At 48.0% G+C, this 23,036-nt stretch overlaps 1 protein-coding gene across 4 annotated transcripts in view; it reads left to right on the top strand.

Moving 5' to 3' along the window:
- Window positions 1–23,036, top strand: part of Zfp64 (ZFP64 zinc finger protein) — a 75,852-nt gene that overhangs the window by 5,597 nt on the left and 47,219 nt on the right. For 3 of the 4 annotated variants that reach the window (XM_074074991.1, XM_074074990.1, XM_074074989.1), the window contains exons 3-5: window positions 12,658–12,819; window positions 14,041–14,103; window positions 18,130–18,381. In XM_074074991.1, coding sequence (XP_073931092.1) covers window positions 12,658–12,819; window positions 14,041–14,103; window positions 18,130–18,381 — 477 coding nt within the window. The remainder of the gene's footprint in view (window positions 1–12,657; window positions 12,820–14,040; window positions 14,104–18,129; window positions 18,382–23,036) is intronic. The other variant, XM_074074992.1, reaches the window with a different exon arrangement.

Raw genomic sequence — 23,036 nt, 5'->3', positions numbered from 1 at the left:
GACAAGCCTTACTCTGTTCCTGCAAACCACTTAATTATGGGAAGGGACCGGGCTGAGAAAACAGTGTGTGTGTGGTCAAAAGGGCTCTTGGACAAAAAACCTTTGAGCTGAGCACAAGAATTAACTTGGTGGCTCACGCCTATAATCCTAGCTACTCAGGAGGCAGACATCAGGAGGATCATGGTTCAAAGCCAGCCCAGGCAAAGTAATTCACAAGACCCTATCTCAAAAAACCCATCACAAAAAAGGGCTGGCAGAGTGGCTTAAAGTGTAGGCTCTGAGTTCAAGCCCCCAGTACCACTAAAAAAATAATAATAACTATTGATCAGTTCCAGGCAGAGGGATCAACACCTGCAAGGGCTCTGGGACCAAGGTCCATTCGAGAAACTTCAAGAAGCTCACCCTGGCTGCTCAGCAGAGAGGGAGGGGTATACCCAAGGCGAAGCTGAGTCCTGTGTGCAGAGATTGTCACAGACCTCGAGATGTCCTCAGGTGGAGGTGGCACCAGCCAGGCACAGGTGGCAAAGGCATTTCAGGCAGAGGGAACAGCACAAACAGAGACTCAGAGCCCAGAAAGAAACAATGGCCAAGGCCAAGTGTGGACCTGTTGCCTCTCAATGCTGTGGGGTGTCCCTCGCTGGGACTTCCGTTAAAGACAGGGAACTAGACACTGAGCGGAAGGCGGGGCAGATCGTACACACACACCCGGGTCTGGTTTGGGTTTGTGGGGTCTCCAGTGAACCGTCCACGGGGAAGGAAGCTGACGTCACAACCTAATAGCTACTGTGTCCTCTTGTCCCCTAGCGCTTTACTTGCACCTGCCCTGTGACTTCCATCTCACTCTGCCCAGTTTTGCACACTGTGCCACGTGCTCAGGACACCTCGAAGTCCCCTACGCAGTGCTGAAGAGACAGACAGGTGCCATGCACAGACCACCTGACTTGCATCCCCGCTACCACGAAGTCCTAGACTGAACCACGTCGTTTCCCCTCTTGCTTAAGTGGCACCTGTGAAAGAAGGGAGGCCAGGACACGATCAATTACTGGGGTGATGGAGGATTTTGTGCTAATCCATGTGGAGGGCCAGGAAGGAGTCACAATGCAGAGAGCCTAATAAACACGGGGACAGGGTGGTGCCACCCACCATCTGTCCTGTCCATCTGTCTGCCTGTGCTGCTTCTCTACCAGCGACACAGACAGAACCCTGCTTGCTTTTCCCTTTGAACTTGTCTGGGTTCTACTCCCCCCAAACCTGAGCTTCCGTGTCGCATTAGCTGACAGCTTCCGGTCCTGCCTGTGGACGGGGATCCCCAGGGAGCTTATTAAAGACCCCGGAGCCCAGGCTGCACCTCTGAATCAGGGTCTCTGTAGCAGAGGCTCACATGTGTGTTTCTAACAAGCTCCCAGGGGACTCAGTCTCAGGCAGATTGGAGAGTCACTCACTGCTGGAGGCCACTGTCGGCCCCTGCACAGTTCCTGCTCCTGACAACCTACTCCCAGAGGCTTTCCAGAGTCCCCTGTCCTGAGAAAGCCAAACCCTAACTCACTCGCCAGGCTCTTGGGTCTCCCCATTGCCCAGCACAGATTCTTCTCTGCCTTCGAGCATTGAAAGCCACCAGTTAATTTGGTTTGTGGCTTGAGAACTGTCACACAGGAGAAGGAAAATGAGACGTTGACACTGTGGCACACGATAGCATCCCATGTCCCAGCTTAAAACCAGAGGGCTTTGGAGTCCGTCCCTGACTGTTGTTTTCATTTGGGGTGTTTTTGTGTGTGTGCTAGGGATGGAACACAGGACCTCGACTATGCCACGCAAGTGTCCCACCACTGTACTGCACCACCAGCCCAAGTCCCCGAGTTTAAATCCTGGCTGCATGGATCCTTAGGAGTCACGTGACCATAGCAGATTACAAGTCTTCAGTGTCTCGTTTTAAAGTGGGGATAAAAGCAAGTAGAGAGGCAACAGGGTTTGTAACGTTAGTTAAGAGTCTGGGGTCCAGGCCAGGTACCATGACGCGTGCTTGTGATCCTAGCTACCAAGGAGGGAGAGAGCAGGAGGATCAAGGTTTGAGGCCAGCTCAGGCAAAAGTGTGTTGGCACAGACCTGTCTTCCCAGCTATTTGTGAGAGTAAACAGGAGGATCTTGGTCCAAGGCTGGCCCAGACAAAAACATGAGGCATTACTCAAAAAATAAGTAAAGATAAAAAGGGCTGGGATGTGGCTTAAGTGGTAGAGAGCCTGCTTGAGTTCAAAGCCCAGTACCACCGAGAGAGAGAGAGAGAGAGAGAGAGAGAGAGAGAGAGAGAGAGAGAGAGAGAGAGAGAGAGAGAGAGAGGCCTGGGCCAAATCCTGGCTATACCACTTACCAGCGGTGCAACCAAAGCCAGGTTACTTACAGGCTGCATCTCCACATCCTTATCTGTAAAATGGGAGCAGGGGATCCTACATGGAGGGCACTTAGAATTGTCACTCTTAGCTCTCTCTTACCCCAGGGGCTTGAGAAATTTATATGAAATAGCGTGTGAAAAATGATACCACAGAGAGTGGCTCATGGCAAGTCCTCAGACAGGATTAGCTGATCGCTTTATGAAAATGGTCTTTCCCACCTCTTCTGGTTAATTCCCACTCCTCAGATACAAACTAAAAGGTCATTTCTGCCTAGAAGCCAGTCCTGATTTCTCCTTATTCCTACCCTTGAGATTAGGTTTCTGTTTTCTTAACTAGCATTTATTATGGTTATAATTAATTGGTTATTTGATGACATATATTCTCTAGTTAGCCACAGAAGTGAATTCAGATGTGATCAGGGATCAGGCACAACCAGCCCCATCGGCCTGCCACCCAGCAGCGGTCATCAGCAAGGTTCCAGGTAGTGCCTTAGCAGGGCTGGCTGTCACCAGTTAGCAATGTTCTCCTACTGAATACAAATAATTTCACAAAACGTCAACATCAGGCCAGACCACATTGAGTGTGACATGTTGGAGAAGCGCCCAACCAACCATGGCTCTTGAACCATGCACGGGTCCAGGGGGGACAGTGTTAATGCCTTGCCTGCCCCGTGGATGGGAGTGACAGTGACTTCTGTACCTACTAGTGCCTCAGACTGCCTCTAGTTTCTCTCCCTCTAGATCATATTTGTGAAGACGTCCAATCATAAATTCACCCTCTCTTCCTTACAGCTTCCACTGCAGGCTTTCTTGAACCCTCCCCACAAGAGCATCCAACACAAGACCCCAACCTAGATGAGTTCCACACGCTTCTGTGCTGTGAGGTTTCCTCGCTATGATAAGTAATACACAGATCAGCTATTGGTGTGTCCCTGGTGATCTTGGCCAGAGCACATTGACGTAGGGAAGGCCTGGCCCATGTACTGATTTTAAAAGCCTTAAGAATCTGAAGGCCAGGTGCACTGGCTCATGCCTGTAGTCTCAGCTATTCAGGAGGTAGAAATAGGAAGTTCACTTGTAAGGACAGCCCCAGGGAAAAGTGTGAGACCCTATCTGAAAAATAACTAGAGCAAAAAAGGGCTGGGGTGTGGCTCACGTGGTAGAATACCTGCTTTTGCAAGTGCGAAGCCCTGAGTTCAAACCCCAGTACCACACACACACACAAAAGGAAAGAATCTGAAAGGCTCATTTGGCCTGTGAGCCTCAACTTCGTGATTTATGTCTAGTTTACCAGACCATATGTCTCCCTGCAGGCAGAGGCTGAGTCTTGCTTTCCTGTCCCCCAGCTCCAGGCCTGGCACATCTTAGCAGTCAATAAACAGTCCTTGCTTTCGGATAGGGAAGGGCAGTAATGGATGCAATGCGTTCATGCATGTGCACATGGGGCATGGCGTCTACCCCATGGAGAGGGCTCGGAGGGCAGTTTCAGGATTGTCGTGTAACTGATTTTGGAACTGCTGCCCTTGGAGAATTCCAAGTCCCAGGTGGAGGGGTGGAGGGGTCACTGTATGTCCACAGCAAGTGCTGCCTTTACAGGTGCAAAGAATAACAGGATGCCAGATCCAGCCAGGAAAGCCAGAGGAATGTGAATGAGATCCAGTATGCGACACATTGGCCTTCAGGAGGGAGGTGGCATATGGGAAGGGGCCTTTCCTGAAGGTGTGGAGGTGGAGAAGCCCAGAGTGGGATGACTCGGGGCGAAAGTGTGTGACAGGAGCCATGCCTTAGCTCTGGATCTCATTCTGAAAGCTGCAGAGCACGTGAGTGCTTCAGTAAAATAGGTGGTGGCTGCCCGGCGTGTCCGGCGATAGTCAGCTGGCTATGTGCCTTGCACTCTTCTGAGTACTTAGTATTACGTTCTGAATATAAAGGGCCTGGGTTAAACAGCTTGGCCAAGGAGGAGGGACAGAAAATTCAGGACTGGGTCTTCAGCCAGTCTCAAGTCACTACGCCCACTGCCCCCAAGACAGTCCTCACTGCAGTGTCACACAGTCCCCTTTGAAGCCCTGGTGAAGATGCAGGTCCCCGGGTCCCCTTCTTGGTGCTGATACCTCACTCCAGTAGAGTCGTGGACCCCAAGCCAGCAGGTGAGGGGCTGGGTTAGGTCATGTGCTCTTGACAACACCAAACTAACAGTGAGCTAAGCAGATAGGACATTTATCATCTCTCCCAGCCAGAGGACCCACAAGGCAGAGGTGCCAGGGTCTTTGCACCTTGTCCTTGGCAATCTGTTGTCCTTGGCTTTTATCTGTTGCCTTGTCCCTTGTGCCTACAAGATGAATGCTCGTGCTCTAAACATCAGATCTTTCAGCCGCATCCATAGACAGGGAGAGAGGCAACTTCTCTTTGTCAGGGAGGAAATGCTCCCTAACAAATTCCAGAAACTCCACATCCCATTGGCTGACACTGGGACCATGCAAATGCCTACAGTTGCACTGTAGGGGAGGCAGCGGGACAGCAAGGGACAAGGAGTCCCACCACAAGGGAATCCCAAGCCCAGGCCCCTCTGCAGAGCCTCACCCCTACCACGGTTCATTAAATGAACCAGAGCGGTCCTGAAATGTCAGTGAAGAGAATTTCCTGGAAAACTGTTAGAAACACAGCTAGGAAGATGTCTGCCTACGTCTTTACCCAGCTCACTGCATCAGAATCTCTGCAGATGGGTGAGTTTGAGAACCACCAGGCCCCAGAAGGGAGCAAGCAGGAAGTCCACTGGCAGCAGGCCTGGCTCACTGCAGTGCTGAACAGAGCTAAGGAATAAAAGGACTGAAGTCAGAGAGTAGAAAGGAAAATGAGTGCAGGAGTCTCTGTTCAGCTCCTGTGTTTTCATTCTTCCTGTTTGGTGAGCTCCCAGCATATAGCAGGGACTGGAGGTGTGGCTCAAATGGAGAGCACCTGCTTTACAAGCACAAAGCCCTGAGTTCAAATTGCAATCCCACCAAAAAAAATCATGCTCCAGCATAGAGCAGGTGACCTTTTCTGTTACTTGGAACTAGAACAGGAACACCCCCTCCCCATCCCACCCTGTGACTACAGTGACAGCCAGAGGGGAGACTATTTAGAAGGATAGGAGAAGGTGGAGAATTGAGGGCAGGGCTGCACTGTGTCTCGAAAGAACCTAGAAGTGAATTAGGGCTCCCTAGACCCCAGCAGTGACCCAGGGTCGGAGGATCCTGGGCCACTGCCTTGGGAGCATGGCAGAGGGTAAGGTTTCTGACCCACCAGAACTACTGAATCAAAATTGCAAGTTCAAGGCCAGCCTGGATTGCAGAACAGGACCCCGTCTCAACACAAAGCAAAAACAAGCAGAATCTGGAGTTGATGAGACCTGGGATGGTCTGTGTGCCGGGCACATGACGGGAGGTGACATGCACTGCCAAAGTTCACTCACAACTACCTTTCAGAAGGGAAGTTCATACCGAACCCAGTCCCAGGGCTAAGTCCAGGCAGCAGGTCTGATTGGCTGGCTGCTATCAGGCGTGTCCTGCTGGGCCAATCAGCAGTGGTGGAGGGGCGTGGTCAGAGAATCCTCTCCAGGGACTCAGGCAACTGAAACCAGACAGACATACACTACAAAGTGTAAACACCTTTTGGGAACAAAATCCGAAGAGAAAGAGGGGGATTCTTCTTGGAAACTGACTCTGAATCTGCATTTGGGATGTCTACCATGTCAAGAACCTGAAATGTGTTTCCTAAGTGGGAAACGCATTGGAAGCAACAGAGGAAAGGTCAAGAGATCAGGATGTAACAATGAAGTCATGTCGTGATCTGCCAAGGACATTTACAAAACAATGGGGGGAAAAGTAGAAATCCAGTAGAAAGGAGGTAATAGCCTCACAGGCCCTTCCCCGTGAAGGTCTGAGAATGGGCTCATCCGCACTGATTGTCAAAGCAATGCAAATTAGACTAAAGTGGCCCCGCTTTGTCCTGTCAAACCATGGTGGTGGCCAGGGAAACAGACAGTGCAAATGATTTGTTTTCCGGAAGGATTTTAGGATTATATGTCACCACGCAACAAACTTCCATACCACTTTGACAGTTCTTCAACTTCAAGGAATCCAAGGAAACTAGGGATACATTTTTTTAAAAATCCTGGAGTGATATTATTTATAAAAGTGAACACCAGCCAGGTGTAGATGCACACGCTAGTAATCTTAGCACTCAGGAGGCTGAGACAAGAGGATTCAGTGTTCATGGCCAGCCTGGGTTTCACAGTAAGACCCTGTCTCAAAAAACAAAAAGAAGTAAATACCTGGAAAGCCCCTCGCTGTTCAAGGGGAGGAGAGTGGTTGGTTTATTATACAGCAGCCGAAATGATGGCCATTAGAAATTGGGCTTCAGCAGGGGCTGGTGGTTTACTCCTATAATCCTAGCTACTCATGAGGCAGAGATCAGGAGGATCACAGTTCAAAGCCGGCCCAGGCAAATAGTTCACAAGACCCTCTCATTTCAGCTCAAGGAAAACAGCAAGATCCTTCAATGTGGCAAAATTGTGTGACTGTTTAATAATAAAGAAAAGGAAATATAATATGATTTTACGCACGATCCCAGTTTTATGCTTTTAAAATCTGTATGCAAAGAAAGCGTGAGTCACTCAGCTGGTCATTAACTCAAGAAACCTTCTAGGGCCTGCCCCACCCTGGCTCTGCAGTTGGATCAGGGAGGCAGCGGTGTGGGGGGCACAGTGGTCTGCCCTGATGCTGCCCCCCAGCCAAATGGAGCAGAGGCTGGCCATGGAAGAGCTTCTCCAGTAACGCCTGGTGACAGCTGAGATAAGTGGTGTGGACAGCAGGTACCGTACCTGTGAGCCTGTCCTGTGGGGATGTGTGCTGCCATGTTGTAACAGCAAGCTCAGGACAGTTTTAGTTTTTCTCTACACTCTCCTGTACTTCTCAGATTTGCTACAATTAGTGTTTACTTTTGTTTTACAAATTTAATAAAACTTAATCATTTAAAAAAGAGAAAGTAATTTTTTTTTTGGCAGTATGGGGTGTGAACTCAGGGCCTTAGGCTTGCAAGACTGCTGCTCTACCACTTGAGCCATACCCCAGCCCCTTTAGCTTTAGTTATTTTTCAGATAAGTTCTTGCATTTTGCTCAGGGCTGGCCTCAGACCTTGATCCTCCTACCTATGCTTCCTGAGTAGCTGGGATTACAGCTGCAGCTATTGTGCCCAGATTATTTGTTGAGATACAGTCTTGATAACTTTTTACCCAGTCTGGCCTCAAACCACTGTTCTCCCATTCTCTGCCTCTAGAGTAGCTGGAATTACAGGCATGAGCCACCACACCCAGCCTGAGAAAAGGATTTTTAATAGAGGTTTTTGTTTCTTTTTACTTTTGTCTTTGACTTTTTGAGACAAGTTCTCACTGTGTAAATCAGGCTGGCCTTAAACTCTTAATCCTTAATCCCCAGCCTTGAAGGTGCTAGGATTATAGATGTGTACCACCAAGCCCACTTCTTTAATGGAGCTTTTTAATTAAAGAAGAGACGTTGAAAGCTAATTGATTAGACAAGAGAAGGGCAGACTCGTGGGATGGAATCACAACTGACCCATGTGAGCCAATGGGTCTACAGCACCAAGGAGGACAGGCTTTAGAGGAAAACATTGGGTTCTCTGTGGAGTCTGTATAACAAGCTTACATTCATGACTGAATAAACAAAGACTGGGATACCCCTGCTGGATTAAATCCAGCAACCTCTCAGGTGCACCCCAGAGCATGCAAGAGCAGGGGACATCCCCAGAAGGCACACACCACGCCCAAAGTGCAGCAGGTGTGTGAGGCCAGGAGCTGCTGGGGTCTGATCCCATCCATGGGGTCCGGAGCTTTTACAAAAGCTTAGCAAGGCGGTGGCCCCAGCTCCCGCTCAGTGAAAAGAAGGCTCTGGATGTTGTACCGTGGGACAGAGCGACCTCTGCTAGACGCCGTCCCCATGGCAGCAGTGAGTCACCCCCTTTGCACATGCTCGGGACTGGGGTTGGCGCTGCTGCCCTCACCCCTCACTCCTGCTCAGGAGCCCATGCTTGCCCAAGGTCAGTGGCACTCGTGGGGAATCTGATACAGGTGACTCGCTCTCGATCACACGGTGTCTTAGCCTCCTGGAATCTTTACAACAACTACACCATCTCCACCTCGCACTGGCTGCTGATTCCCAGTACAAAAAAATAAAATCAAATTAAACATCCTGAGCTGCTGAGGAGGGGCTTGATGGAGGCCCATCAACGAGTGAGTGGTGGTGGAGGTAGACGTTGGTCAAGGTCAGTCTGTCTACACTCGCTCACACTCACGCACACTGACACCTAAGAACCAGTGACCTCTCGTCAACTCACTTCAAACATCCTAATGGGGTCTGTTATCCCTGTGGGACTGAGGCCAGCGCAAGACTGTCCCTGGGGTTGTGTCACAGAGGATCCTGAAAGAAGCCAGGCACGCGGGTGGGCCTGAGCCTGATGAAGTCAGCCAAAATGACTCCAGCAAACTGGCTAGCTGTCCCTGTCACCCAACGCCCGTTTGTTGCCATCAAATTCCAGACACCTGCAACAGAAACTATTAATATAATAATCATACGCTTCCCTGTTTTATTTGCAAATGTCACCTCACTGAGGCCTTCCTGGGTTACCCCAATCACTGCCCAGCACCCCCACCGCTCTCTGCTCAATCATCATCCTGGGCACTTGGCACCCCCCGGCACACCACTCCTGAATGACATCAGCTCCATGACGGCAGGCATTTTGTCTGCTGTGTTTCTGACGCCTAGTGTCTGGCAAGAGAAGACGGGCTGAGTAAATTAATGCATAATAAGAACGACAGCTCACATGCCTGCTCTATGGTCCTCACAGCAGCCCTGGAAGCAAGGAATGACAATTGTCCCCATTCTCCAGGTGAAGAAACTGAGTCCAGGGAGCTAACTTCCCAGCCCGTGCTGTTCACAAACACTTTCGGCCAGCTAGGTAACTGTCTTCTTTGGGGTGAGTCATATGTCATGACCCCTGCAGTTGGGCACCTGGCTCCCTTTGCTGTCCATCTGCACACGATGCTTCTTCTGCCCCCCAAGACACCGAAAGCACAGCCACAGAAGCCAGAAGAGACGCTTGCAGCTGCACATTTTGCACTAACTGCAGCGCAGCATCAGTTCCTTACTTTTGCAGACTTAGCTATGAAACTGGTCCAATAAGCCAAACTTGCTTTTGTTGAAAGAAGATAGACAAATGGGACTACGTCAAACTTCTGAATAGCAAAGGCAACAGCAGAGCAAAAAGTGGGGAAAAAATATGTATAAATCAAAGGGGTTGACACGCAGGACACCACAACGTGTGTCCCATGCTGGGACTTGCCCAGAGGGGCTCTGAGGCTGGTGGCAGCAGGCAGTCAGGAGATGCCCTGCCAGTTTCCATGGAGGGGCCAATGGCAGGCTCAGGAAGGCAGAGCCTAGCACTTGCCTTCCAGGAAAGTTAGGAGGACCCTGTGATCCACCTGTAGAGGACATCTGGCCACCCCCAGGTCTACCCACTCTGAGTGCCTGGGGGAGATGGGAAGCTGTGCAGAAAGTTATATGGCAGACAATGGGGAGGTCACGGTCAGTATAGCCCACCAGCCTGGTTTTAGCACCATGTCTTGGGAAAACCTGAGTCCCAGGCAAGCAGGGACAGTGGCAGCTCTAGGTTCTGAGCACGCCAATTGAGTTTCATGCCCTGGGCCTGAGTTCAGATCTGTTCAATGGTGGTGGCTGGTATTTATTCCCACTCAACTATGGCTACTTCCTACACTACCAAATTCTCTCATTCAGCTTTGCAACAACCTTAAGAACTGGACAGGAGATTGTCCCTGTTGCTGGGGAGGAAACTGAGGCTCCCAGAGGTTGTGTGCTGACCTGAGGTCTCATACCCAGTAAGTGGCTGAATGGGACAGCTGTCAACTCAAAGATGCATTTGAGCCTGTCTGAAACAGAGGCACAGCCTCACTTACCAAGATGGCTGTCGGCCAACAGGCAGTCGACAAAAGATGTCTTTTTGCACGCATGAGCAAACTCGATCATGTTTTTGTCACCTCTGCTGAGTTGTGTGTGTCTTCGGAACTAGTGTCCTGAACTTAACTACTGCTTGAAGTGTCCTCCAAGATGCTTGTGAGGACTCAGGTGGAAGATGGCGAGTAACCAAGTGCCCAGAAAGGCCTGGAAACAGAGAGCAGGGGTTGACACTAACAAGGAGATCTCTGGATGGAGAAAGAACCAGCTCAGTGTTCTCACAAAGCAACAACTCCAAAAGGTGGATCCTCTTGTATGGATGAAGCTGGACCAAGGTTTACCACTGGGGTGATGGCAAGGACATCCGTGAGTGTCTATCAGAATCACCCAGAAGGACACAGATCGCTGGGGTCGCAGTGTCTGATTCCAGAGGTCTGGGTGTGGGCTGAGAATTCACCTTGGGAACTTGTCCCCAGGTAGGTCCCTGTGCCACTGGCTCAGGACCGCACTCCGAGAACCCAGCAGAGACAGCGAAGCAGCAGCCAAGTCCCCAGAAGCAGTGAGAGGGATTCATCGAGGGGCAAGCAGCCATGGTGCACGGTGGTTTGTCAATCTTTCCACAGATGTTAAACAAAAGCCACTAAACTTCCCACCAAATCATTGAGAAAAATGGACACCATAGACTAGCCCCAGTGCTGTCAGAACCCAGGCAGCGTTTAGCTGCATCCCTGATACTGTCATTGCAAAGGTGACAAACAGATGGAGGTCAGGAACCACCTGGGTTTCCTGCCAAGTGTCCATAAAGAGTGCACTCAATAAATATGAGAGAAAACATCTAACGAGTGTGAAAGCATGGATGCTTCATGGCAGCGGTTTTATCGTATGTAAAATAACGAGGTGTCTTTAATGGTGACATCTTAGAGTCAAAGGAATGTGGTGTCTTTGAAAAGAAATGCAAGTAGTGCAAATCCATGGTGAGGATAGTATGGCTTTAGGCAAAGCCAGAATAGGTAGTGGTGTTAGATCTGTGATGATTGAATTAGATAAAATCTGGAAATAAAATGCCAGAGATGACAGAGGTGAGTGAGTTTTGGAAAACAGTGTGACAGTGGCTTCTCAGCCTGCCACATTCACCCGGTGAACATGGTTGTATTTGCTCATTTGGAGCCAAATCTCCATGGGGCAAATGCCATTGCCATTTCCAAGCCCCAAACCATAAACTTAGTTAAAAAAAGAAAAAAGAATTCAAGACTGCTTCTCTTCTATAACGTTATTTCTTACCTGGCCCCTCTTTTGCCTTCTAGCTTTTTGTTGTTTGGAGGGGTTTTTTTTGTTTGGTTGGTTAGGTTTGTTGTTGTTGTTGTTGTTTTGGCAGTACTGGGGTTTGAACTCAAGGCCTCATGCTTGCCAGGCAGGCGCTCTACCACTTGTGCCACTCCGCCAGCCTATTTTGTTTTGCCTTGCTTTGCTTTTTTTTGCTTCAAACCTTGAATGAGAGGCTAGGCACTAGTGGCTGCCACCCATAATCCTAGCCACTTGGGAGGCTGAGATCGGGAGGCTCATGTTCAAAGCCAACCCAGGCAAATACTTCGTGAGACCCCATCTCCAAAATAACCAGAGCAAAATAAAATGGAGGTGTGGCTCAAGCAGTAGAGCAGCCCTAAGTTCAAACCCCAGTTCCACCAAAAAAAAAGAAGAAGAAGAAGAAAGAGTGAGAAAACAGGACATGTGTGAAATACTAAACAGGGGACAACATTTACTCACTGGTTTTGCCCACAAGTCTTGCCATCATTTCTTTCCTAGTAGTTTGTTAGGATTTGTTAACAAAACCTTCCTGACACAAACTATAGACACATTTCTTATTCATTCAAAAAGTCTAGATTTGGGCTCTCAGAGCTCTGGTTCAACACCCAATTTTCCTGCTTTCCCCTTATTGTTACAGAATGGCTGTGTGGGTCCAGGCATCACATCCTCACTGCATTGTATCCACAGAAAAGACGTGGGGATCCAAGGCAACAACAATGAACTTTCCTCTTCTGTTTCTCCTTCTGCTAAAAGTCAGGAAGCAAAATCTTTTACAGAAGCTCCACAGCAGATGTTCTGTAGGGTCTCATGTGCTACAGCTGAGTCACATGGTCACTTAAACATCAGGAGGCCAGATAAACAGTCTAGCATGTTTATTCTCCACAAAGAGATTAGCTGTTGGACATTCATATTGTGATAATTAACAGGCACCGCCTCTTTTAGTTTCAGCTCCAGAGTTTGTTTTTGAACACGGCTATCAAACTTACCTACCCACAGACAGCAGTGAAAACCAGACAGCCACCGTCATCTCTCTCCCCGCCAAGCCACGCACCAAAAAGCCCACGACACCCCCTGCTCAGAAAAGGCTAAACTGTTGCTATCCAGGTAAGGGCAGCATTGTGTCCTGGTGGGCAGAGGAAGTGGCATTTGTCCAGCTCCCAGGGCTTGTCCTCATGGATTCTTGATAAACGGGTGTGACTGTGCTCCAGGCCACCTGCACAGAAGTCAGAGCCCCGCAGGCCTGGCATGGGCACGGCACACTGGCTCCCAGACCGCTAGTCACGAACTTTTGCAAGGGAACTCGTGAAACACACATTGCTGTTGTCTCTTCCTGTGCTGTGGCTTCAGAGGGCATCAGAGAGATTTCTTTCTCATTTTTTTGGAAATAATTTCAAGCTTGCAGAAAAGTTGCAAAAATAGTGGAAAAAAAAAGTCCCTGTGTACCTTTCCTCTCTATTCCCACAAAGTTCACATCTTACCCCATTGGCTTTGGCATTCTTTCTAGGTATCCATATTTTCCCCCAAAACCACATACGAGTAGTTTGCAGGCAAGATGGCCCTCTGCCCCTAAATACCTCAGTGGTCACGTCCTAGAGACAGGACGTCATTTCTGTAGCTACAGGACAATCATAAAATCAGGAAAGTGACATTTATATCTACTACTTATTTTCACACCTGCTGAGCTGGTTTGGCTTCCACCAATCTTCCCTCCAGTGTCCCCTCCTTCAAAGGAGAGACATGTCCCCTCCTTGGCCCAGGGTCTAACCCATGACCACACGTCACATTGGGTTCTTATGTGTCTTTAGTTTCCTGTGATCAAGAACAGATAAGCTTTTGTCTTTTGTGAGCTTGACATTTTTGAAGAGTACAGACCAATCATTTTAGGGTTTTTGTTTGTTTGTTTTGGTGGGACTGGGATTTGAACTGAGGGCTTCACACTTGCAAACCAGGCAGTCTACTGCTTGAGCCACACCTCCAGTCCATTTTGTTCTGGTTATTTTGGAGATTGGGGGAGGGGTTTCACAAATTTGCCCAGGCTGGCCTCAAATCAAAATCCTCTTGATCTCAGCCTCCCAAAGTAGCTAAGATTACAGACGTGAGCCTCATCCATGCGGATGGATCTGGCTGACGTCGAGTTACATGGAGGTTATGGAGCCTGGGGAGACACAGAAGTGATGCTGTGTCCTTTGGCATATCAACCAGGGGGCGTGTCCTCTGTGTCCTTACTGAGTTAACTTTCGTCACTTGGATGAGGACGTTCTGCCAGTTTCTCCACTCTAAAGCTCCTCCACTTCCCTTTGTAATCCTTCCTTGGTTTTTTTTCAGGTTGCCAATTCAAGACAGCCTATGGCATGAAAGACATGGAGCGTCACTTAAAAATCCACACTGGTAGGTGGCGAGTCCTCAGCCAGCCTGCCCCAAACACCTGCCCACCTGTGCCAGGAGCTGGGGACCCAGGGAAGTCGGGCACATGATAGGACTCCAAACCTCATGGCGGTCACCAGTTTACAATATAGATTAAATGAAAGCGAGACACTACTTTTACACGTGATTTGACAGAACGAGAGTAAAGGCAGTAGAAAGGCATCAGTGGGGGTGAGGGCGTGAGCTGCTCAGCCATCCTCAGAACTAACCTGCCAAGGTCAATTGCAATTCCAACACACACACTATTCTCATTTGATAAATGTGTGTGTTTGTGATAACGAGAAAAGAGAAGGGAAGCAATAGTAATTTTTATGTTCTGTTGTGGTTTGAACTCGGGGCCTTGTGCTTGCTAGGCAGGTGCTCTCTCACTTGAGCCACACTCCCAGTCCATTTTTGCTTTAGTTATTTTTCAAATAGGGTTTCTTATTTTTTATTTTTATTTTTGTTTTCTGCCAAGGCCCAGCCTTGGACCACAGTCCTCCTACCTTTGACTCCCAAGGAGCTGGGATTATAGATGTGAACCACACACAACTTCTTTGTTGAGATGGTGTCTTGCTAACTTTTTTGCCCAGTCTGGCCTCGAACCTCGATCCTTCCAATCTCCACTGGGATTACAGACATGAGCCACCATGCCCAGCTCCTTTTAGGCGACAAGTACTAGATGCTTCTCTTCAAAGAGTGTAAATGTGTATCCACCGAGGCCACTCTGAAATGTGACTGGTCCCACTAGTTGTCCTACATCTGCTGTTCAGCCTCAGCCTTTGGCAGATCAACGAGCTAACGGTTGTTACTTATATTCCTTGGTCATGACCAACGAGGGGCTTGTTGCAATGGGGTCACCATCAGATCTAACCATCCTCACCATGTCGTGTCACTTGGACTTATTCTGATTGTCCAAATAATTGAGTTCCATGTGTTGCCAGCATTTTACTGTAAAGTACTGTCACTATCAGTGACTACTGGGAAAGTATTGAAAAACATAAAGGAGGGCTGTGACTTCAGATCTGTTCCTCGAGCTTCAGGAAGCATCCCATGAGGTAGCCAGATGGCGTTTAGAAGAGCAACAACATGAGCACCTGCAGGCCAGACGGTGACTCCAAGGCATCCTGTGTTACTCTCAGAGAGGCCAGTGTGCTTAACAGCCCTGGGGCTGGGGAGTGGCCAGAGCCCCAGCAGATCTCTGCCCTAGACTCAGACATGACCATGGGAATACTGGGCAGCTGACGGTGTTGAGAAGTTATTGTTTCTGGATCTTTATATTTGGTTGCTAAAATTTTTTTAAATAAAATGATTGTCTTGGACTAGGGGCATGGCTCAAGTGTTTGAGAGTCTGCCTAGCAAGCGTGAGGCCCTGAGTTCAAACCCTAGTACTGCCAAAAAATAAAGTAAAACGATTGCCTTAAATCAGGCATGGTGGCTTATGCCTATAATCCCATTTAGTCAGGAAATGGAGGAAGGAGGATCATAAGTTCAAGGCCAGCCTGGACAATTAGTAAGACCCTATCTCAAAAATAACACATACACAAAAAAAAGAGTGCGGGCATAGCTCAAAAGGTAGCACACTTGCTATGCCCTGAGTTCAATCCCCAATGCCACCAAAAAAAAGTCACATGTTTATTCTAAGATGATAGTGACCAGCTTTGGCTGGCAACCCATTTCCTTGCCTGGCTGTGTAGGATTTGGCCAAAATACACATTTGACATGTAAAGTGAACATCCCTACTCACAGTCTACCCCTTTCTAATCATGTAATCCCGTGTCCCAGAGTCACCTGCTTTACTAGTCCACTGTATGTCATTCTCAGTCTTTTTGGATGCCTATAAGGCCTGCAACACTCACAATTAATCCTGCCCTCTCTTATTAAGCTAATGCCACAGGCCACCTTGAATGTCATACGCTGGCATACGTTAGTGTGACTTGTAGGGAATTGAATCAGTAATTCATGGTACATCCATACAGTAAAACACTTCAGCCTTCAGATCACATGCTAGATGTTTATGACATGAAGAAGATGATCAGAATTACTTTAAGAGCAAGAAAGTAATCAACAGGGAAGATGTGGAGTGTCTGGCTAAACAAGCAAGGTAGTCCTGGGATCAGGCCCAGTTGTTAAGAGGATGAAATAATTCAAAGGCACAGTGCTATTCAAAGGTAAGCATTTAGGTTGATGTTAGTCAAGAAGGCTTTTGTGCCAAAAGGAGTACACATGCACATATATGCAGGTACACACACACACAAAAAAAGAAAACACAGGTGGGTGCCTATGGCTCCCACCTATAATCCTAGCTACTCAGGAGGCAGAGATCAGAAGGATGGCAGTTTGAAGCCAGCCCGGGCAAATAGTTCTCAAGACCCTATCTCGAAAATACCCAACACAAAAAAAGGGCTAGCAGAGTGGCTCAATTGGTAGAGCGCCTTCTAGCAATCATGAGACCCTGAGTTCAAACCCCAGTACCACTGAAGGAAGGAAAAAAAAATTGGAGCTCCGTGGTAGAGTGTGGGAGGCTTGGCTAATGTGTGTGAGGCCCTGGGTTCCATCCCCAGCACCACAAAAACAAAAACAAGAGGAAAAGTAGACAGTTGCTCACAGGGTGACATGCATCAGTGAGGTTCAGTTTAAGTTACTGTAACAAAGAAGCGTAAACCCCAGTCTAAACAGTTAGGTGTGTCTGTCACCTGACTGCCTAGGTAATGGTTGGCCTCAGGCAGATAGGCAGCTCTGGCCCCGGAAGTGTCCAGGAATCTGGGTCCTTCGATCGTTGTGGTCTCTGTCGTATCAGTCCTCTGCCTGCTGCTGCCCACACTGCTGGCACCTCTGTGTTTTAATTACAGTGGGCAAGGAAGGAGGGAAAGAGGAAAAGAGAAAGAAAAAGCAAGCTCTTTTTTTTTTGAGATAGAGTCTCCCTAGGTAGCCTGGTAGCCCAGGCTGGCCTAGAACTAAAGATCCTCCTCCTGCCTCAGCCTCCCATGTGCCCTACTACACCCAGCTAAACAGTTTCCTGTTCTGAAACTTTATTTTCTCTGCCACTGCTTTGACAAAACCTTCATCCTACAACCACACCCAGCTGCAACTAAGTCTGGAAAAAGTCGTCTGCAGCTGGTCACCCTGAACTCTGCTAAAACTTGCAGTTTTAAACTGTTTTGTTGTTGTTGTTGTTGTTGTTGTTTGGCAGTACTGGGGTTTGAACTCAGGGCTTTACACTTGCTAGGCAGGTGCTCTACCAACTTGAGACACTCTGCCAGCCCTGTTTTGTGCTGGGTATTTTTGAGATAGGGTCTCATGAACTATTTGCCTGGGCTGGCTTCAAACTGCCATCCTCCTGATCTCTGCCTCCAGAGTAGCTGGGGTTACAGGCGTGAGCCACCAGCTTGGGCTGCGGCTTTTTTTTTATATATATTTCAATTTTTATTTTTCTTTAAAAGGAGTGAGTTGTGTTCAGAAGAGTTAAATGCTTTAAAGACAAGAAGAAACTGTGCTGGACCCAACTTATTTATCATCCAGCTGGGATTTTAAATTTTCTGGCCTCTCTGTGTAAAAGGAAAAGGGGATTGGAGCCCAGGAGACAACTGTTCCTTACTGTACAGAGCTATGTACTTTAAACTCTTGGTTTAATTGCTTTCTATTTTTAATTAACAAGGAGTTCATGGCTGGAGGCAATGGCTCAAACGGTGGAGCACTTGCCTAGCAAATATGACCCAATAACACCCCAAAAAACTAATAATAATAATAAACTCAAATGACCCAAGCGTTGTATGCACATATGAATAATAAAACAATAAATAATAATAATAAATTCATAGTCATCCTAGAGAAAGATTAGAAAATTCCAATATGCAAAACAGAAGAAGGGGCCCCTCCCCTGTGATGCTGGCGCCTGTGGGGGTTTCTAAACGTCCCTTGGTGGGTGCGTGCCTCTTTTTCTCCCAAGTGATGGGAAATAAGCCGTTTCCTTTTCATCTTGTTTCCCGCTGCCATCGTGTGCACGTGAAGGAGACAAACCGCATAAGTGTGAAATCTGTGGCAAGTGCTTCAGCCGCAAGGACAAGCTGAAGACCCACATGCGGTGCCACACGGGCGCAAAGCCCTACAAGTGCAAGACGTGCGACTATGCGGCCGCGGACAGCAGCAGCCTCAACAAGCACCTGCGGATCCACTCGGACGAGCGTCCCTTCAAGTGCCAGCTCTGCCCCTACGCCAGCCGCAACTCCAGCCAGCTCACTGTGCACCTGCGCTCCCACACGGGTAAGTGTGCCCGCCGCTCGGCCTGGCCACCTGTCCTCACAGCGGTGCCTTAGAGCTGCAAGTAAGGAGGAGCCGGTCCGTGTGTGTGTGTGTGTGTGTGTGTGTGTGTGTGTGTGTGTGTGTGTCATGGACGTGTGATACAGACAGCTAAAGAGCCGTAAGTTATTCGCTGATAGACTTTGTAACGGAGAAAGTGCAGGGCACAAAATGGAGATATCCTTCACAGACGTCTGCATTAGTCAGGCATGTCAGCGAGTTTCCAAGTGTACTCTGATTTGTTCCAGGTGGGACAGCTTGATCAAAAAACACACAAAAAGGGCTGGGGATGTAGCTCAGCAGTAGCATACATAAGGCCCTGGGTTGGATCCCCAGCACTGCGAAGTATACATGCACACATCCCAAAGTCAGTCTTCTGGCATATGTATCGGTTAGCTGATACACTATGTAACGACCATTGCCCATCTCACTGGTTGTAACGAGTACTTACTGCTCACACACTTCAAGTCAGCAGGGCATGGCTGCGGATGGTAGCTCAGCCTAATCACATGTGTGGGGAAGTTTGGGCATCCACTGGCCTTGTCTGGGGTGACCTGGCACTGCTTCTGGGACCATGGGTTGGCCCAGGCTCAGCCTTCTTGTGACCATGACAAAGGTACAAGCAAGCAAGTCTTTTTTTTATTATTATTATTGTTTTATTATTCATATGTGCATACAAGGCTTGGGTCATTTCTCCCCCCTGCCCCCACCCCCTCCCTTACCACCCACTCCGCCCCCTCCCTCTCCCCCCCACCCCCTCTATACCCAGCAGAAACTATTTTGCCCTTATCTCTAATTTTGTTGTAGAGAGAGTATAAGCAATAATAGGAAGGAACAAGGGTTTTTGCTAGTTGAGATACGGATAGCTATACAGGGCATTGACTTACATTGATTTCCTGTGCGTGGGTGTTACCTTCTAGGTTAATTCTTTTTGATCTCACCTTTTCTCTAGTACCTGTTCCCCTTTTCCTATTGGCCTCAGTTGCTTTTAAGGTATCTGCTTTAGTTTCTCTGCGTTAAGGGCAACAAATGCTAGCTAGTTTTTTAGGTGTCTTACCTATCCTCACCCCTCCCTTGTGTGCTCTCGCTTTTATCATGCAAGCAAGCAAGTCTTAACGCACAAGCCCTCTTGTGTCTGATTGTACAAGTCTGTAGATACCACATTGGCTTCAGCAAGTCACAGGATTGCTCTGGTGTTTCAGAGGGAACTGAGCTCACCCACAGTGACAAGTCACCAGGTTATGTGGCAAAGGTCAGGGACGTGAGGAGGATGAAGAATCGTGAGCATTTTTGCAAACAGTCACAGTCCAGCTTTCTCCCTGCCGTCACTCACCTCTCTCTGATAAGCAAAATACATTGATGCTCTCCTGAGACCCCCCCCACAAATCTCACCCAATCATAAGATTGGACTTAAAGACAGGACTGTGTGACCTCCGTGGGGTCAGGATGTGGTGCTTTTCATCCAGCGACAATTGAAGTAAAAAGAAGTCTGGGGCCCAGGCATGGTGGCTCACACCTATAATCCCAGCTACTCAGGAGGTAGAGATTGGGAGGATGGCAGTTCAAGGTCAGCCTGGGCAAAAAGTTAGTGAGACCCCATCTCAACAAATGTACTGGGCGTGGTGCTATGCACCTGTGATTCCAGCTATGGAGTGGGCATAGGAAAAGGATCAAGATCCAAGACTGACCCCAGGTAAAAACACAAGACCCTATCGGAAAAATAACTAAAGCAAAAACAGACTGGGGGCATGGCTCAAGTGGTAGAGCACCTGCCTGGTGAACTTGAGGCCCTGAGTTCAAACCCCAGTACCACCAAAAACAAGTGTGGAATGGTGAAACTGCTCAGGATATTATGACCACCCGCCCTTTGGAAGGGAGGAATGGGAGGCCCCTAGTAGTCACTGGTCTGTAAAGTCCCTGTGGGCCTGTGATCTCTGGTGCCCCTGCTCAGGGCACAGGGAAGTTTCTTGATTAGGCTTTGAGTTGGTTCCTCAATTTTTGACTCTGCCCATTTGGAACATTCTTTCATCACCTTCCTTACCCACTCCTGAAAAAAGCTGGGAGCACTTTTCTCTGCCTGCTTCCTTTGCCTAAGCAAAGGGGGTCTTTTCACATTTTATTTTCGTCTAGGCTGCTGAAGATGTTGTTGGTAGAGCTATCTTTATAATTTTGTGGGTTTCGTACGTATCTACAAGCCACACAATTCCTTTGAAGTCCTCTCTCGTTCTAAACTCGACTGTAGGCGCTTTCTTCCTCTAACAGAACATGAGCACTAGGAGAACCTACTTGACCTGGCTGAATTCCTTGGAGGTTCTGAAGTCTTGCCTTGAGGTTCCCCTAGTTCTCACAAGGTCTTCGCTGGGAGATCAGGTCCCTGGACACCTGACCTCTGGTCATCTGACTTTAGAGAGCTGGCTGGAGAAGAGCAGCTGTACCCAGGAAACCCTCTACTTTCTGTTCTCAATTCTGCTTGGAAAAGGGCCGGTTCCTTTATAAGTTTTTCTTTCTCGTAGTATCGAATCATATGCAGCTTGTAAACCCAGCTCACTGTTCTGCTGGAATCCATCTCTTTACTCAAGTCCAAACTCATGCATTTTCTCTCTTCCAAGTTTCTGCAAGTGACAGTTTTGCCAGATATCTGTCATTTGACATTAAATGTGAATTGCTGATTTTTCCTCTTGTACCGGCCACGCCATCCCAAAACCATTGCTGCATACTTTAGTTCTGTGCTTTGGTGGTGCCGACCTCCGTATCACGACTGTCACAGTGATGAGGCATAATAAAAAACCCATGAACAAACTGGTGATCATCTCAGTGCCTCTGTGACCTTGACTGTACTCACAAGCCTGAGAGTCTGTGCCAGCCTGGGCAGCTCTGCACTGCGTGTCCGTCGTCCTTTTCCTGGGACCAAGTTGCCTAGGCCAGGAGTGGCCTTCTCAGGGCCATGACCAAGGGACAAGCAAGCAAGCAAACTCCATTAAAAAGGCCATTTTTAGCCATCGTTGTGTCAAGTCACAAATGACAACAGCCAAATCCAGTGGTGGAGCCTATGGTTGTGGGTCATGGTGGGTCATCCTACCCTTGTTAGGAGGCAGAGAAGGGATGGAGGGGGGTTTGGGGACATTGGTGTAGTCTACTTCAGCAAGGTAAGACCCCGGCATAACTGATGCTCAGTGGATTTTCCTCAGCGGTCTCCCCCGTAGCTGAGCTCAGGTTCATTTATGAAAATGGTTCATCATGACTGATGCAGATGAACTTCGCACGTATAGTACTGTCTAAACTGCTCTAGGAAAGACGTGTGCTCTAAAAATTTAGATGTGTGCCACTGCTGTGTCTCCATGGACTGTTCACTCTCTTTTATAAGTCTGTGATGCTTGTAAAATTTTAAATTAATAGGATTCTGTTTTTACTTTTCAGTTGATATCCTACATCATCACTCATTTTAATAGCAACTGAAACTGCAGAAAGATCTGTCAGCTCACATATGTCAGTCCTTTATTCAGTCAACATCCCCCGAGCTGCACTGTGTGACAAACACTGGGGATCAGGTGGGGGTAGGAACAAACAGTCCGTGGCCTTTGAAGAGCTGGCAGTTCTGGGGGGAATACTTCAACCAGTACACCTCATTTACGAAAAAATTTATGAGCCAGGCACAGTGGTGCACGCCTGTCATCCCAGCTACACAGGAGGCTGAGATCCCGAGGATTGCATTTGTAGGCCAGCCCAAGCAAAGATGTTCACAAGACCCCATCTTCATGGAAAAAAGCTGGGGGCAGGGGGTGCATCTGTCGTCTCAGCTATGGGAGGAACCATAAAATACGAGGCTGATGTTCCAGACCAGCCTGGACAATAGTTCATGAGACCCCATCTCCAAAATAACCAGAGCAAAAAGGGCTAGAGGTGTGGCTCAAGTGGCAGGGTGCCTGCTTTGCAAGAGAGAAGCCCGGAGTTCAAACCCCAGTCCCACAAAGAAGAGTAGAATAGAATAGAACAAGTAAATTTATGGTTTAAAAAGAAAAATACAGTCTAAAAGGAAAAAATTAGACCTTTCGCTTTAGTGTCAGAAATGTAGTTAAGCCCTGCAACTGAGCAGTGAGATCTGATTATCTGATTTTTCTGGATTTTACCTCTGATGGTTGCTAAAAAGAAATGAAGTGACTGTCACTGTACTTCAGGCAGGGATCTGACAAGAAAACTTAGAAGAACACTCTAAACCTGATTCTCACTCTGGGACCACACATATCCATGAATAAAATGTAGGAGGTAAGGAGTCTTTGCTCCCATTTCCCATGTGGGGAAAAGGAAATGTTTCTCTTTTTCTCCCCACCCCCTTGTCTGTGCTTTATCCTGTTATACTAAAAGAAATCCTCGCTAAAACTTAAACAAAAAAAAAGAAAAAGAAAAAATTAAAAGGTAGTGAACTTGACTGGGATAAAACAAAACTGTACTGAAAATTGGCACATCCTTCAATTTCAAAAATAGGCAATTGATCTTATAATGTAGTGTGAGAACTTGTCGCCAGCAGAAATAGCAGGTGTTTTCATAACAATTGTTGTAACTAGATTAAAATAGCTTTCACATTTAGAAATTTCTGTAGTTACAGGACTCGCTGCTAGCCC

This window comes from Castor canadensis, chromosome 5, assembly GCF_047511655.1.
Source record: "Castor canadensis chromosome 5, mCasCan1.hap1v2, whole genome shotgun sequence".
Classification (NCBI taxonomy): Eukaryota; Metazoa; Chordata; class Mammalia; order Rodentia; family Castoridae; genus Castor; species Castor canadensis.
This window is presented reverse-complemented; position numbering and strand designations above follow the sequence as displayed.